The 18,018-nt window shown below is 40.0% G+C and overlaps 4 protein-coding genes across 4 annotated transcripts; 3 read left to right on the top strand and 1 right to left on the bottom strand.

The window, feature by feature from the left end:
- Positions 1–771: 771 nt before the first annotated feature.
- LOC142960265 (olfactory receptor 8G17-like) lies at positions 772–1,894 on the top strand. Its single transcript, XM_076102034.1, has one exon. It carries the CDS (start codon positions 920–922, stop codon positions 1,892–1,894), a length of 975 nt encoding a protein of 324 aa, XP_075958149.1. The 5' UTR covers positions 772–919.
- Positions 1,895–5,025: 3,131 nt separating this feature from the next.
- Positions 5,026–5,970, top strand: LOC142960283 (putative olfactory receptor 52L2). Its single transcript, XM_076102073.1, has one exon. It carries the CDS (start codon positions 5,026–5,028, stop codon positions 5,968–5,970), a length of 945 nt encoding a protein of 314 aa, XP_075958188.1.
- A 5,428-nt stretch (positions 5,971–11,398) lies between these two features.
- or6at1 (odorant receptor, family 6, subfamily AT, member 1) lies at positions 11,399–13,711 on the top strand. Its single transcript, XM_076101518.1, has 4 exons — positions 11,399–11,498; positions 12,003–12,190; positions 12,294–12,956; positions 13,538–13,711. Exons 1-4 carry the CDS (start codon positions 11,399–11,401, stop codon positions 13,709–13,711), a joined length of 1,125 nt encoding a protein of 374 aa, XP_075957633.1.
- A 2,124-nt stretch (positions 13,712–15,835) lies between these two features.
- Positions 15,836–16,644, bottom strand: LOC142960623 (olfactory receptor 52N5-like). The gene is given in 3 exon segments (XM_076102549.1): positions 15,836–16,373; positions 16,375–16,575; positions 16,577–16,644. Coding segments are annotated over 3 exon segments (807 nt in total).
- Between the last annotated feature and the right edge of the window lie 1,374 nt (positions 16,645–18,018).

Here is an 18,018-nt window from a genome sequence, read left to right as displayed (position 1 = left end):
GACGTCACCCGTTGGTTTGTAGACTGATGTTTTGAAGCTTTGAGTTCGACGATTTTACCGTCACCATCTTAGATTACGGCCGTCGCCATGTTGTTTTTTCTGCAACCAATAAACAGAGGAGTGACGTAGAGACGCCGTATACGTCTCTGGTAGAGACCTGTCAATCACAGTGTAGCCCCGCCCTAAAGCATCCCCTGCTTTATGGTCTGTTTGACTCTAAATGGACCATAATGTACTAAATGAACATCATGCTGTATTGAAGAAGACTTGAAACTAGAGATTGAGACCATAAACTCATGTTTACAATGTTTACTGAGGTAATAAATCAAGAGAGAAGTAGAGTCATTTTCTCATAGACTTCTATACAACCAGAGGAGTCGCCCCCTGGTGGACAGTAGAGAGAATGCAGCTTTAAGACACTTCAGTATCGACTTTACCCGCCAGAACTGGATGTTGCCGCCTGTTTAAAACACAATTTAATTCAAGGAAAAAATTTGATTTAATTTGGTATGAATTTAATGAACACAAATAAAATGATATTTATTGTATTTCAGAAAAACTACATTTTAGATATATATATAAACTGTAACAAGGGCTGTTGGTGTGATGTAATAGTTTGTGAGTCCTCACTTCATAACAAAATTCCCCCTGAGAATCAAACTGACTATATTAAACTGCAATCGAGGAGGAGAATTTTGTTGGGTGTTAACTACCAACAGAGACACAAGACAGAAAAGCCTAAATTTGGATGAACCAGAAGACTCCCAGCAGGTATTACTGAACAATAGTCAGTCTTTCTTTAACATGAACAATTATCTAAATTCTATGCATTCATCTTTACCTTTATTTTTTATTTTTGTTGTTTTAATCGTTTGTTTATATTTCTTGTGGCTAGTTGTAAAGTGTAACTGTCATTTCAATGACCCACGAACTTTGTTATTGCAGGTTGATGGAAAACTACACATTCAACAGCTTCACGCTCCAGCTGGAGGGTTTAAATGTCTCAAAGGAATCCGTCTACCCTGTCTTTCTCTTCCTCTTTTTCTCCTACATTTTTATAATGCTTATGAACGTTGGCATTGCATATCTGGTTTTCATTGACAAAAGCCTTCACCAGCCCATGTATCTCCTTTTCTGCAACCTGCCTTTTAACGACATACTTGGAAATTCTATCCTGGTGCCTCGTTTGCTTATAGACATGTTGAAACCTCGTTCTGAGCTCTTCATCAGTTATTACGAATGTGTGGTCCAAGCTTTCACCACACACATGTTTGGTGCCACTGCTCACACAGTGCTCATGATTATGGCCTTTGACAGATATGTGGCCATCAGTAATCCCTTGCGATATAATACGATAATGACCAACAGAATGGTGATGAAGCTGACAGTTTGTGCCTGGGGAGTGGCACTTGTTTTGGTCGGGATTCTACTCGGTCTGACCATACGACTGAACAGATGCAGGACTATGATCACAAATCCTTACTGTGACAACGCCTCACTGTTTAAACTCTCCTGTGAGAGTGTGTTGATTAATAATGTCTATGGCCTCACTTTCACTGTAGTCCTGTTCACAGGTTCTATAGGCAGCATGGTGATCACTTATACAAAGATTACAGTAGTCTGTCTCACCAGTAATAGCAAGTCTCTGAACAGTAAAGCCTTGAAGACCTGCAGCACTCACTTGGTTGTGTATCTGATTATGTTGATCAGTGGGTTTATTGTCATTATTCTGCATCGCTTCCCTCAGTACTCGGACTACAGGAAGCTTTCTGCCATTCTGTTTCATATCATCCCCGGCAGCCTTAACCCCGTTATTTATGGCGTGCAGTCTGCAGAAATCTGCAAATCCTTGTCAAAATTACTCCGATCCAAACCAGTTATGCCATTATTCTGAGTGTTTAAAGTTGATGACGAAACATTTACAGGTTGAGAAAAAAACATCAAATTTAACCTAAACTTCCTAAATGTATTTGTGTTTTAAGTTCTATGTATATGTTTACAAAAAATGATGAAATTAAATTGTCTTTGGAATAATGCACCCAGCAATTATCTACACCTGCTTGTCTTTTCCAGGTTCACGGGGCTGGAGCTCACTCCAGGCCACTTTATCTATAAAATATGTTATGAACACAAGTATAAGGTGTGTGTGTGTGTGTATATATACACCATATACTGTATATACCAGTGACCAACAATAAAAGCAGAAATAAAATGTCCATGTACGAGTCACGTATCTGTAAGTTGGAGAAAAAAAAATAGATAATGGACTGGATGATACAGTATAAAGATTTCTTGGTACTGTATATACAGTGTTTACATAGCGAGAGGCGTCCTTTAATGTAGTGTAGCACTTGTCCACTGTGTTATTTTCCCTGGCGGGGTTCTTAATGTACTGTCTGTATCTTGGTAGTTCTTTGCTGAGGTTTGTTCTGTTTAGGTCCCCGAGGAACAATGAATAGGAAGTCTGGATGTTTGTGCTCCACGATAGTGATCTTGTCAGCTCTGTAAGATCTCACTAACACAAGCCTGAGGATGTAAACACCAACCAAAAAAAACAAGGAAAACTACCGCGGTGAATTAAAAGAGTTTGCAGATTCGTTTTAAGTAGGTTGTGTTTGGACCGCATGAGGCTGCCATTCACGGCATCTTGAATCTTCAAATAAGCTCATACAGAAAACTCACTAGCCAGTTGACAGAAAGTTCTTCTAAGTCTAGCCAAATGCAAATGATTAACACAAATGGTTGATATATATGTGGAAGAAAAGACACAGAATTCTGATATCACAGAGGAGCAGGGCTGAGTGTTCATTTTGAGTAGTAGTCAGACAAATGTTTTCTGTAAAAAAAGGAAAAGGTTGGTGGAATAAGCTTACATTTTGTACTTTCACTGCAAACTGGGTGAGACTTGAGACTTATTTACAATGAAAATACAGCAATTTGGGTTTCAACAAAAGTCCCTTTTTGACCAAAAAGTACCACTATGGAACTAGATGAGTTAAATTAGAAACTAAAATTTATTTTGACACGTTCTTGAACCAGGACGATAAGTTAAATGATGAAAACGTTTTATGTGAAAAGAACAAGCCAGAATCAGCAGCAAAAGTAACATTGAAAACAAAGATGAAGATGCAGTGACCAAGTCGTTAATGTTGGTTGGGAACAACAGAGTTCTGAGGTGGGAGCCCTGTGGGACACCAAAAGTAACTTGCGCCATACGAGAGGCCGATCCATTAAAATTTACAAATTATTTCCACTTAGTGATAGAATTTCGGAGTCATTCTTATGACTCTTATTGCAGATATAATGTAATTACTATGATAATAGGTGATTATAAGCTTTTGTTTAATCTAAAACAATATGCAAAGGGTATTTATTGTTGTTTGAGGCAGTTTGAATGAACACAATGCTTGATAAGGCTTAGGAAAAGATCACGGTTTGGGTCAAAATAACTACTTTTGATATGTAACTGGCATTAGTAAAGTCTGGAAGTTACGCAACAAAACTATGTAAAATAAGTCAATGTTGACTTTGTCTCACACAGAACACAAACAGCCGTCTCCTGGGTATCAGACGTCGAGGGGCACTGTGCAAGCACCAGTATTTATTACATAGAACAACAAACCTTTTTCAAATATATTGACAAAAAAACGAGGGCAATCAAGGAGAAACCAGATTGGAGATACCAAAAAAAACACTTATTAACTACCAGGGATAAGGACAGGGTAGTAAACAAAGCTTTCCGACGGCTCCTGCTTTCCTTCTTATCCAGCGGTTACTGAGCTGTTGTGTGCCTTGGTTCCCTTCAGATCTGGGTGAGCTGGCAGTGTCGGTAATCCTGATTGATAACTCTTCCCCCTCTGCTGGAGGTCAGGCAATAGTTGTGAGGAGGGACACCACAATACCCATTCGGTTTTCTACTCATAAATAAATTGTAAAGACATAATTGGAGACGTCGTCGTTTTCTTTTTTACAAGCTGGTTCTTTGCAATTCTTATTGAATGGTGTAGTTTGTTCTTTTTAACCACTACTATACGACTACAACTAGTCATTGTTATCCTAGGAATGTTCGTTGTTCAATGTTCTAGACATCACCAAGAGAGTTGGTAAAAATGTTATGAGTCTTTGTGCTCCAACATGATGAGAAGATGACAAAAAACACGGCGTGTTTGTGATGAGGTTCCACCAAACAAGCTTGTTGACAGCTTCCAATAGTCCCATGAAGATGACATAACGTTTGGTTACGTAATGATCAAGGTCTTCCCAGAGGAAATAATGCCCATGAATCAGACTCATGCGAGTAGATTCTTTAGAAGGCTTGAAGACTGATAAGAGAAAGGTTCTTATTGACTTAACCTTTACTTCGACGGATTTCTTCATGCAACTCAGTGCAGCTGGTAACGAAGCACAAACATTGTTTCAGGGTAGGATGTTTAAAAAGGAACTTTGTTTTCAGGCAAACGTTTGCATTCAAGATTTTAATACCTGCAAGGCAACATGTACGTGTACATGACTGTACTGTTGGAGGGTTTACATGTTAAATGTCTTGGGTGGTAAAATAATATAAATCATGATGGGAGAAAAAATAACTCTTTACCAACCTGTTTATTTTGGTGATCAACTGGTGACATCTGGACTCTAGTGCAGCTAAATGTAAAGGTTGCAATGATAGAGAAGTTCTACCTGTTGTTAGCAGTACAGAGAGAAAGTGTTGCTGAGATTTCCTTTCAGCCTTATTTCTGTCAATGATACATTTGAGTTGATCTTCACAGCCTTTACTTTTGAGTACACTTTAGTGCTACTACTCATTTTTTACATGTAATGGTATTTTTTTCCATTGCAGGATCAATTCTTCTACTTATGTGAAGCGTACTTTGTCCATCTACTGTTGAGACTGAAAGGTTAAAAAGCACCTTCATATCATAGCAGTATCTTTTTCTTTTCTTGTTAGATTTTCATTTGTTTCATTATGTCTGTCATTAATGGTTTCCTTCCTCTTTCTCTTGTTTTATTGTCTGCATTGCACAGATGGAGAACTACACGTACAACAGCCTCACTCTTCAGCTCGAGGGGTTGAGGGTCACCAAGACTAGCAAGTACCCTGTCTTCGTATTCCTGCTCTTTGCCTACGTGTTCATCTTAATCACCAACGTGGGCATTGTGATCTTGATATGGACGGAGAGAAGCCTCCACCAGCCCATGTACCTCCTCTTCTGTAACCTGTCCATAAACGACGTCATGGGAAACTCTCTCCTGGTTCCGCGGTTGCTGGCGGACCTCCTGGTGCCCCCCTCCGAGCACCTTATTCACTACTACGAGTGTCTGATGCAAGCTTTCACCACACACATGTTCAGCACCAACGCTCACACTGTGCTCATGATTATGGCCTTTGACAGATATGTGGCCATCAGTAATCCCTTGCGATATAATACGATAATGACCAACAGAATGGTGATGAAGCTGACAGTTTGTGCCTGGGGAGTGGCTCTTGTTTTGGTCGGGATTCTACTCGGTCTGACCATACGACTGAACAGATGCAGGACTATGATCACAAATCCTTACTGTGACAACGCCTCACTGTTTAAACTCTCCTGTGAGAGTGTGTTGATTAATAACGTCTATGGCCTCACTTTCACTATAGTCCTGCTCTCGTCCTCTATCGGCAGTATAATCATCACCTATTCCAAAATCACAGCAGCCTGCCTGACTAGTAAGAGCAAGTCTTTGAACAGTAAAGCTTTGAAGACCTGCAGCACTCATCTGTGCCTGTATCTGATCATGTTGATCAGTGGGTTGATCCTCATCACCCTCCACCGCTTCCCCCAGTACACAGAGTACAGAAAGATTTCAGCCATTCTCTTTAACGTTGTTCCCGGCAGCCTGAATCCTGTTATCTACGGGCTGCAGTCCCAAGAAATACACAAGTGCTTGTCAAATATATTCAAACTGAAAAAAGTTACGCCATCGTTTTAATTCTGGAGACGGTTTTCTTCTGTTATTTTTAACGGTGAACAAAGTGAATCTATGATGAAGACCTTAATCGCAATAATTCACCCGAACCTTAACAATTTAATCTGTAAAAAGTAGGAATGTAACTTGTGACATTTGATGCAAAACATAAGTTTACATTTAAAAATATCTCATGCACTCCTGCTGTCCTGTAGTTTGGTGTTTATGTGATTAAATGGAAGACCTTGTTATGTTGTACTTGTATGTATTTTCCTTGCTCTGAAAGATGAACTAAGAAACTGACACTAAATTTACTTTTTGACTGTTAAAGTTTTCTCAAAATGTTACTTTTTGTTGTGAATTTGAAGTACTCTTGTTTAGTAAAACTATAAAATGAAATGACCAAAATCATGTTGTTTATTTGAGTTTGATCTTCCATCAAAGAGCACAAATATGTAACAACCATAGATGTCCCAATAGAGTTCCGATCACATACTTGTATTTCTTAGATAATAGAGCTGTACAGTGCACATTCCAATTACATTTAAGTAAATGAAAGTAATCCAATGTGTATGCTTGACTATTGAATATCAATTTTTTAAGGAAAGAACATCTTGTTTCTGAATAGTTAATTGTCTTTTTTATATAATTAATAAAGTAAACGACTGTGCTCCACAAAGAAATGATAAAAACAGACCAGAGAGGACGAGATGGAGCTCGGAGTCGGAGAGACACACCAGTCGAGCATTACTCAACACCGATCCACATAAATTAAATTATAAGGCACTCTTGACAATCATCAGTTATCAATGGGCTTCTATTGGATCTGCTACAGGAGGTTTTCCTCTCATTCAGTAATCTATATTCTTACTTTTACTTCAAAACCAAGTGAGGGTTCCTTTTGAGGAAAATCAACATCTGTGCCGTGTTAGCAGACAGCATGGTTCCTAGAGTCTCTCACTGTCAACGCTTGTGCAGGTGGCACAGGGAGAAACTTGGTTGCATTAGCACCTTTTAGAACAGGGGTCTTCAACATTTTTCAGGCCAAGGACCCCCAAACTGATAGAGAGATGGAGCAGGGACCCCCGACTATATATATTGTATACAATTGTGTTTTATATTAAATGGGCCTAGTACCATGTATAAACATACTTCTTTATTGTGCATTCAATACTAAGCTATTCAAATAATACACAGGTTCATATATTCATGTTTTTATTTTAAACATGTGCAAGGTACAGTGAGTAGGGAGGCCGTGCCACTGCCATTTATAAACATACCTTGTCAGCTGATACCAATGCCAATATCAACATTGTCTGTTAATTGCATGATAATCATCATACAAGATATGCAAATTGACGTTTTTATTTTAAACATAAACGTGGAAACGAAAAATGAGTGATGGCCTATTAGTGCCACTGCCATGTATAAACATACCTGTTATCTTTCATACAATACTGAACTATTACAATAACGGACACATTCATGTTTGGGGAAAAAAAATAAAAAATGTAAAAAATTGTCTAATCAACCAAGTTTTGCGGACCTCCTGCAGTAACCTCCGCAGACCCCCTGTTGAAGACCTCTGTTTTAAAGGAAATGCCCTCCAGTGCTGTAGTCTGTCTTAACCTGGCTGAAGCGTCTATTCACTGCCCCCAGGAGAGTACATTTCATCGTCTTGATTGGAGCAAAGGCCACTTCACCAGTGTTTGTTGTGGTGACGCTTGTACTTTTATCCATGCTAGTGGTCTGGCTCTTGGTTGGGATGGCTTGGGTCGGTCCAACACTTTGGTCCAGACTGAAATATCCCAACAACTCTGGCATGGATTGAGATGGAAATTGTATACAGATTCATGGTCCCCAGAGATTTAAGCCTATTCACTTTGGTGATTCCCTGACGTTTCATCTAGCGTCACCGTGAGGTTTGAATCTGTAGTTCAGAGTGAGACCTACATGGCATCAAAAACAGATAAACTATTTCTTAAAACTAGATAACTAAAAGTTGGGATCCAATTTCTATCCAGCCATCCATTTTCTTCTGCTTATTGGTTTACGGCTCTGCTCCCAGCTCCCTCCGAATCTCTAAAGCTGAACTAACTCCCAACCAGGAGGCAACAATACACCTTTCTCCGGCAGAGAACCATGGCTTCAGACTTGGAGGTACTGACTCTGATCCGTCTGAAGGAACCAACAGAGCCACATCGTCTGCAAAGAACAATTCTGAGATCCCCAACCGCATGTTGAAACCCTGTCCATGAAAATAACAAAAATAATCCCTAACAAGGGACAACTTTGGCAAAGGCCAACATCCACAGAATGAAAGAGTTCTCACTTTTCTTTATATGGGGACCAGGTGGCTTGTAGCAATGACCCTGGTACCCAGTATTTCTGCAGTACCCCCCCACAGGACTTATCCAAGTCCGCAAAACACATTTAGACTGGATGGGCAAACTCCCATGACCCCTACGAGCCCTACGTCAGCAACCTTTCAAGGCTGAAGATCTGGTCAATGGCCAGAATGGAACCTGCATCGCTCCCTCTGGATCTGAAGTCCCTCAGTTGGTGAAATAGTGTAATTTCTTTATTTTTGAACGTATGAATACATTTATTTTACTATGAAACTGCAAATTAATTTAGAAACATTGATGGATCTCAAAGTTGTGACTCAGAATAACTGTTACTGTTATTGTGCTCAAAGAATCAACAACAGGAAAGACTACTCACACACACACACACACACACACACACACACACACACACACACACACACACAACAGCAATCAAAGGAAAGTAAGAGCTTTAATAATGAATCTCTAATTAGGAGGATAAACATTCGAAACAGACATTTGTTACCACGGCAACAAGGACAATTATGTTTCTTATGTTTTCTCTTCAGGCGCTCGTTCATAACCACAGAGGTTACTTAAACAGGTCCCTTTGGTATTCTTCCGCTATCGTGTGTATAATTGATGTTTTTAATGAAAGGGATCTGATGTCACATTGTGTAATTAAAGTTGTTTGGTCTCACCATACTCTTCATTATCATCAGAATAAAGGTCAGTTGCCCTTGAAAAGGCAGAATGTGGACGTGATGAAGTTCTCGTGTCTGAGCAGCAGAGTCTGATCCACACTCAGGTAAGATGATGATATCTCATTCATGAGCCATGTCGAGGTTTCTGCACATTTAAAAAGGCCAATCTGAAGAAGTGGTGTTATGTTGTGTGAACGTGTTGAGCTTTTTAAAGAGTTGTCTTATTTGACTTTGTAATTAGTGAGGTCTAAATGAGCTTGTGTTCAGATGAAGTCACATACAGAGTTAAGTTATTCTTATTGTTCACTTGTCTGTTGACAGCGTCACCCGTCTGTGCGTCCGTCTGCTGAGAGATGGAGCTCTGGACGTTTGATGTTTCTCCTGAGAGCCTCAGAGGTCTGTGAGTTACTGTTCTCATGAGGTTCAGTACAAACAAACTGCACACTTTCATACATCATCAATTCATCAGAAATCTTTTTTTCAATTGAAAATAGAACAAAAATGTTCAGTAAAATAGTAAGTAATGTTAATGTTACGGTTACACATCTCTAATAATAATCATAAAGTGTAAATGTGTTAATGTGGAAACAATACTTTTCATTGCTTCAGTGTAACTGCATGTCAGTGATTTAAGGCAATAACATTATTTTCACTGCTTTGTTAAGCCTGCGTTTTTCTCAGTGCTGAATATTTTTTAATTCATTTAATTTGCATAAAGGCTGAATATGAACTGCTGTAATATTGCATGTTGTAGCTGTAAACTGCATTTATGTGTCTTGTTTGAATATCTAATCTGGTAAATAAGGGATTCTGAAGAAGCATATCACAGCTTCTACTTCCCACCTCAGTTAAAGCTGACTGCTGAAGCATCTGTTTACTTTGACATTTTAGAGTTTTTTCACAAAACAATAGGTGTAGATCTTGTCCTCCAGCACTGAGCTTGTAAGCATGTTAGGATCTTTTCTTGGCCGGTATGATCAGCAGGAGTCATTACAGCAAACCTCCGATGTGCATCAGTGACGATTGTTGAAGACAGTGTGAACCCATCCTTCATGGATGGTGTTTCACGTTGTTCTCACATGTATGTTTCTTGAACGTGGCACATGTGACAGAAGAAAATAACCTCAAATTGAGATTATTCTGTCACATTATTTTTATGTTTATTTGTACGTGTAGTTCAGAAAGGCAAAGCTGTTGCAGCTTAGCGCTGCTGATGCTAAGTTAACTTCATGCCTGCAGTGGTGGGAAAGGTTGTTTTTTTACTTAAAATAACACCGAAAGAAAACCGCTTTGAATGTCCTGAAGTCCAAATTATTTATATCTAAAAGTTTCAAAGTATTTGCATTAAAAGTACCTAAAGTATCAAAACTACAAGTACTCGGCAGCAGAACGATGCCTTTTATTGTAATGCTAATGTATCATGTACTATATTATCCGATCATTATTACTATAACATTGTTGTACTTAGTCGAGGTGGAGATAAAATAACTAATATAGCCTACTTTATACACGTTACTTCTCGGTAGTTAAACCCTGAACAATATATCATTTTAGAAACTCATCATAGGTTTTCTGTTCAATGTGAACTAATAACTGAAGCTGTGAGATAAATGTAGTGTAATTAAAAGTACACATGTTTCTCTGTGAAATGTAGTGCAACAGAAGTATGAAGTACGTTAGAATAGTAAAGTACAACCATCAATCCATGTTCTGCTGCTTATCCGGGGCTGGGTTGCAGTAAAGAAGGTTTTTGATCACAATCTTTATCATTTTGATAGTTTTAAACATTTTGCAGATTCTTGCCTTGTCTCTAAGGTTCTACATGGGTTTGCACCTCCCGCACTGAATCAGTTCATAATAAAGAAGGATAGCAGCAGCAGGGTAACGAGCACCTATCAGAGGGGGCTGTGGTGTACAAGACAGACTTAGCAAGTTTGTTCTCAGTCAGAGCAACCCACTACTGGAACAGCCTTTCTATTGAGTTAAGGGAACGCATTCATTACCGAGCTCGCCATTGCAATATAATTCAAAAGCACAATCTTTTTAATTTTGAAAGGTTTAAACATTTTGACAATAGTAAGGGTCAACAGGTCTGAACATGCCTCGGCCCATCTCTGACTTCCATTCCAGGTGGTTTGCTAAAACTTCCTTGAGGCCAACTGAAAGTCTTTCTCCTTAGCCAAACCAGGGTTTTGGTGACCGCTGTAGCCCTTCTGGTCCCCCGGTACCTGTCTGCTGCTTCTTTGTTATATTGCCACCATGACTGGCATCGACAACCTTCTGACCACCGCAACAGAGGCTTTGAACAAGAAGTCGGATTCCATGTCCCCAATCTCATTGTTTTTAAAAATGATCATTTGATATTTTTGCCTTTTTTATAGACAGGATCAAAAGGGAAGACAGAGAGGGGGGGGGGGCGATATGCAGCGAAGGGCCACGGGTCGGATTCAAGGAATCGGCCTTAGCAGCCGGCAATACACCAGACTCCACCAACTATCCCCGGGGGTGGTGGGCCCACAGGGTAGACCAAAGTAAAAGTACATCAAAACTTTACTTAAGTACAGTACTTGAGTCAATATACTTCATTACTTTCCCCTACTGCGTGCCAGTTACACTATCCTGATCTATTGGTAGCTCTGGTCCATTAATACATGGTGCTTACCCATGTTTCCAAACTAACAACCCAAGAACTGCAACTAAACTAAAAAGAGTGAGCATATGTGTTACAAGTATGGTCTTACAGCCCTGCCTAGAGTTATGTTTATAAACTACTTATCTTTTCTGATGATCACATTTTGAAGAAAACATAATTGCTACCTGGATGATTCTCACTGGCAATATTTTAAAGCTAGATGGGGAGGATGGTGCTGGACCTGATGGGTTAGGGTTCGGCAACATAAACACCGGTGCTTTGATTGAATGTTAATAAATGAAATGTGCCCGGTGTCTGGTTACAACCCCCCTCCTGTCTTCTGATGTCTGACTGTAAATAAACAGTGACGCATCTCTTTCCTCATTCTTCCAGATTCATACCTGCCCTTGTCGACCAATCACAGGTCAAGCTCTGTTAACGGCACCTGGGGGCCTAATGGCGTCACTTTCTTCATCATCCAGGGCCTCGCCAGCTTTGGCCAAGAAAAGATGATCCTCTTTGTCATCCTGCTTCTGGGTTACATGATCATTCTGGGAGGAAACAGCATGATTATCTTTGTGGTAAAAAACAAAGCCGTCTATCTAGTTCTGACAATTGAATGGGTATCGCCTCATTCTGACAAGATGGAATTCATAATCGCTGCCAATGTGTTTTCTCATGCAGGCGTTAACTGATTCGAAACTCGACTCTCCCATGTTTTTCTTCCTCTACAACCTCTCCTTTGTGGACATCATCTACACCACCACCACCATCCCCAGCTTGCTGTCTGGCCTCCTGGCAGGCATGAAGACTATTTCTGTACCGGGCTGCTTCCTCCAGATGTATGTTTTCATTCAGCTAGCCGTTACTGGCCGGGCCATCCTGACTGTCATGGCGTTCGACCGCTACGTAGCCATCTGCAACCCTCTGCGCTACAATGCCATCATGACCCTTCCAGTCCGGCTGCTCCTCATTGCAGGAGCCTGGAGCTTCGGTGCCCTCTGCACTTTGCCAGCCACCTCCATGGCCTTCCAGCGGTCTTACTGCGGCCCTAATGTGGTGAAACATGGCTGGTGCGACCCGTCCTCTGTAAGGCGGCTGGTGTGCGGTGACGTTACGGTGGATAACATTGTGTCCCTTTCCTTCGCCCTGGTGACGCTTTTGACCACAGGAGTCCTCATTCTCACCTCCTATGTCCTGATTGGGGTTTCCGTATCGAAGATGGGTGTAGCTCAGAGGCTGAAGGCCTTCGGGACGTGTGCCGCCCACCTCACTGTGGTGTCCATCTCTTACAGCTCGGCCTCGTGCGTGTACATCTCCTACCGGGTGGGAAACTTTCCACCAGAGGTACGAGATGAAGCATCCTGCATATTTAGATTTGCATTTGTCTTATTAAATGTCTCAAATATGTCCACTGTGTCTTTTGCATTATAAAAAAATCTTTAATAGTAAACATAAAAGGCAACTTTTGTTTGGAGTTACTTGTGTTTGCGTTGCAAACAGCAGGCCCAAAGATATAAAATGCTGATTAAGAGTATTTAGCTGCTTTGTATTTGTATGTGCCACACCAACAACGTGGCTCTGCAGATGGAGATCACTCCACCACTTTGAACCAGACTGTATTATCTCAACAACTATTGGATAGATTGCCAGAACATTTGGTTCATCACATCAGGATGATACTTTGGTGATCCTTTGCCATCATGTAATGACATCATCGGGTCATGTTTCATTTTCAATACCTGTGCAAATTAAAGAAAGTTTGCAGAAACCCTGAAGTGAGATGGTAAACATGATACCTGCTTAACATCAGAGTGTTGTCATTGTGAGCATGTTGACCGACCGACTTTGTCATCCTCAGGACCTGCAGATATTAATGCCCGATACGTGTTGTGTTCAATAAATCATTATTCATGGTTTTGTTACAGGTTCGTATCATTGTGTCAGTGCTCTACGCCGCTCTGACTCCTTTCCTGAACCCAATGATCTACAGCCTGAAGAACAAGGAGCTACGAGAGTCCATCAGGAGGACTCTGAGCAGGTTCAGACCTGCTGCTGTGTTACCAACCAAACACGTCCACACAGTGAACACCGTGTCCTGACTGGAGGAGGAAACCTGCTGGATATAAATAAAGAAGCCTCATTCAGAAATGATCTGATTTGAAGCCATTCTGCTGGTTATTGTGCCAATCATGTGATATGTTTGTCTATTAACTAACTTATTAAGTTATATTTGAAATAAAGGGTCACATTTAACTACTTAATATCCTTTTAATTAACTACGGTAATCAACAGTCTCTTATTACATGAATAAACATATATATTGCATTAAAATATTGTTTTATTTCTTCATATAGCTGTGTGAATATGTCTCAATACGCTGTTCATCAACATTATGGCTCCTGGTGCCCAGTTACAGACGACCTTTAACCTAACAATGACTCAGACGAGGAATAAAACTAAATATGCTTATTAAGGGATGGACTTAAGTACACTTCTCAGGTATTGGTTCTTTACGGTTTTCTATTCATAACATTTTATACTTCTACTCCACAACTCCTTCACAGATATATTTACAGCTTACATTTCAATTTTAACACTTTACCTCCTGTAGACTTATAGAACATAATGCATTGTTGAAAATGAATCAAGTGGCTCCCAACCTCTCTGGGTTGTGTCCTCTGAATAATCAGCATGGAACTGTTTCTGGGAAAAAATACATTTTCCTTGAAATGTAATTGTTGATGATGTTATGTTGTCTGGTAACGTTATGTTTTGAGACCAGGCTGAACGATGATGCATCAGTATAAACATTTTGATTATCACACATCATCAGCTGTATCATTTGATTTTAAGAACAACATCATTTTAGTTTTGTCAACATTTAGTACAAGTCTCATTAACAGAGATTCCTCTGAACCACAAAGCAGATTGCAGTTCCTCCATCGACCTCGCTGAGGTTGAGCGGAACTACACATAATGCTGTCGTCCGCATACATTAGTTATTTTACAAATGATATTGCAAAACAGATTATTGATATAAATTAGCAGAACTATACATAATGGTTTCGTCAGCATACAAATGACATTTAGTAGTAATCACATTGCAAAACAGATTATGGATATGAATTCTAAATAAAATAGGACCTGATATGGACCCGCCTTTGTATATTACATTACATTACAGTCATTTAGCAGACGCTTTTATCCAAAGCGACTTACAATTCAGATTCTATCACATTTCTACACCGTAGGCACAGCTACGGGAGCAATTTTGGGGTTAAGTGTCTTGCTCAAGGACACATCGACATGCGACTAGCAGAGCCGGAGCCGGGGATCGAACCACCGACCCTCTGATTGAAGGACGGCCCTGCTATCCACTTAGCTACAGTCGCCCCACGTATATTGGGGCGAAGTATATTTAATGTAACTAAACAATGACTCTGTAGAGGAATCAAACAAAGTATATTTATTCAAAGACTGGACTTAAGTACAAGTTTGAAGTGTTTGTTCTTTACTTGAGTCTTTACATCGATTACATTTTACACTTGTACTCCACCACAGATATATTAACAGCTTCACTAATTTAATTAAAATTTTAATATTTAGCATCTGGTAAACAATGGTAGAAGACAATGCATTGTTGAACCAGTGGCTCCCAACATGTTTTGGTTGTGTACCACCAGAGCTAGGTTAGAACATTTATTATTGAACAATAATAATAATAATTGGTCCCATAAGGTCTGGTGGATTTGAGTATACCATACTTTTATATTCAAGAATAAGGAGAAAAATATTTTTTGTATCATTCAAACAAACAGTTTACTAGTATTTGAAATATCTCATTTGCATATGAAGTGAACATTTGGAACCTTGTCCCTTATCTGGAAGGAATAATAATGCCAAATACAAGTTAATACTTAAAACAGATGATTGTACTTAAATAAAATGACTATTTTACTACAAGAAAACGAGCTAAATCAATTAAAATATACAGAAATATTTCATGTGTCAATAAATACAATACACAAACAATCTCAGTTTTTCGATCATCAATCAAATAAAACCAAAGACAGATTCAGGTTCAGACAGTTCTGCAAAGTCAACAAATCAAACGTAAACTCAAATAGTGAGAACAAATGAATATCTTAAATTCACTAAAATGTGCATCACACTCAAGGTACTGAGCTGATGGGATGTTTATTAGGAGGTTTGTACATATTTAGTTATTTATGGAAACCTTTGTTCTTGATGAACACCCTGACAATCTTCTGCCTGAGCTCGTTACACTGCAGCCCGTAGATGATGGGGTTCAGGACCGGCGGGACAACGTGGAACATGACGGACGCCACTTTCCCACCGTCCGCCCACTCGGGCTGACGGTGAATGATCATGGGCGTGAAGGATGCAACCATCATGATCAGGTACACCAGGTGAGTGGTGCAGGTCTGCACCGCTCGGCTGTTCAGCACCTTGTTCTTGCCGCTCAGACACACCGTAGCAATCCTCAGGTAGGTGAGCATCACGCTCCCGAGGGAGGAGCCCAGGATGACCACGGCACTGCCGAGCCCGTAGATGTTGTTTATGAGAAGGTTTTGGCAAGAGAGCTTGAATAAGGAGGCGTTGTCGCAGAACGGGCTGACGATGACCCGCCTGCAGCGCGTCAGGCAGATGGTGAGACCCAAGAGGATCACAACAGAGATGAAGGCCGCCGTCCACGCCGACAGCGACAGCTTCACCACCAGAGGGCTGGGCTGCAGAGTGGATGTACCGCTCTGTGATTGGAGTAAAAACGTTACTCAACAAGCGAGGGATGACGGTCGTCGCCCCGAACGCATCGTTAACACTCATGTTGCAGAAGAGCAGGTACATGGGCTGGTGGAGGCTCCTCTCCATGGTGATCAGGACCACCAGGCCGACGTTGGACACCATGATGAAGATGTAGATGAGGAGGAGGAGGACGAACGGAGGACTCTGGGCTGACCTTTAACCCCTCCATGGATATGATGTCCATACTGAGAGTTGAGTTGTCCATGCTGCAGAGGACCAGAGACAGAGTTAATGATGATGATGATTCATGAGCTGGTTCAAGAACATGCAATAAAACAAGTCAAATCCTTCAGTTTTGACTTAAAAGAGAAAATATAACGTGAGTAACCTCGTCCCTCCTCTTTTCATTCAAAGCTTGGTTTCAAACATTTCTCAATAATATTAAATATGAATGACTAAATATTTACAGTCTGTGCACATGAGACATCCTCTGACCCTCCAAATAAACAACTATGGGGAAAAAACATGCTTTTTTATTTTACATTAGGAATTTTACAGTCAAACATTCAGTTAATAAGCCGATCTACAAACACAAGAAAACACAACTGTCAATAGATTTTTTCTTTAAATAACCAGTAAGAAAAACACAGAAACGGAAATCTGTCGAGCGAAATGATGAAACTATATTTGAGGTTTTCACTGAATATAAGTCTAAAGAATGCAGGTATTGTTATAAAACATCTTTACTGTAATCCCACTTAGACCCTCGATGCATCGCTGCTTTAAAGTGTGACGTGAACATTTGATCACTTTGTTCTGTTTGCTAGTCAGAGATCATTTTACATCAACATGGTGCGTGATGCAGATGCAGGTTGATCTAATTATTTATTATTATTATTCATACATTTTATTGCAAGGCAAGTTTATTTGTATCGCACATTTCAACAACAAGGTGATTCAAAGTGCTTCACATAAAACCATTAAAAGCATCAACACACAAGGCAAAAGAAAAGGAGATGTAAAAACAATTAAGAACATTTATTAACACTAAAAAGTTGTGGAAGAAATATAATACAGTAGTAAAATGCAGAAATGTATTAATATCCGTGAATGTGGTTGAAGTAAAGGCAGCGAACAGAAAGTCTCAGTCCTGATGTAGAGCAGCTGAGGCTCTCAGCAGACCTGCAGCTCTCTGGACTCTGTTCAGAGATGTGAAACACTGAACGCTGCTGAACGTCTTCACCTCGCTTCGATTTGAAATTCATTCAGATGATTAACTTCACTTCATTCTGCTGATCCTAATCACATGTAAATAAAGACATGTCACTGGTTTTAAAAGAGTCCTCTGTCAGCACTGTCACATTAAACATCGTATGTAACAAAATAAAACTAAATAAATTCACTGCGGTTGAAGTTGCATTCACTTACACACACATACACATACTGAAGTCAAAGACATGAGACAGAAACCTTAAACATCAACACAGGATGAACTCATTTAACTGAATCTGAGTCTTCAGAATGTAGAGACCAGTCACATGATATTCAGTACAAACCACCAACAGGTCACCACTTCATATTGGTCAAATTTGAGTAAAAATAGTTTTCTGTGGAAACAAAACTGCTTTCTCTTCCCTTC

This window comes from Anarhichas minor, unplaced genomic scaffold (assembly GCF_050575085.1).
Source record: "Anarhichas minor isolate MPS153535 unplaced genomic scaffold, ASM5057508v1 ptg000027l, whole genome shotgun sequence".
Classification (NCBI taxonomy): domain Eukaryota; kingdom Metazoa; phylum Chordata; class Actinopteri; order Perciformes; family Anarhichadidae; genus Anarhichas; species Anarhichas minor.
Note: the sequence above shows the minus strand (reverse complement) of the source record. Positions and strands in the feature narration are given on the sequence as shown.

Excerpts from the sequence above, each read along its gene's own strand:
- LOC142960265 (XM_076102034.1), top strand. The coding sequence starts at position 920 with ATGACCCACGAACTTTGTTATTGCAGGTTGATGGAAAACTACACATTC.
- LOC142960283 (XM_076102073.1), top strand. The coding sequence starts at position 5,026 with ATGGAGAACTACACGTACAACAGCCTCACTCTTCAGCTCGAGGGGTTG.
- or6at1 (XM_076101518.1), top strand. The coding sequence starts at position 11,399 with ATGCAGCGAAGGGCCACGGGTCGGATTCAAGGAATCGGCCTTAGCAGC. Across the intron at positions 11,499-12,002 it reads GGGGGTGGTGGGCCCACAGG|ATTCATACCTGCCCTTGTCG; the intron begins GTAGACCAAAGT and ends TCATTCTTCCAG. Across the intron at positions 12,957-13,537 it reads TGGGAAACTTTCCACCAGAG|GTTCGTATCATTGTGTCAGT; the intron begins GTACGAGATGAA and ends GTTTTGTTACAG.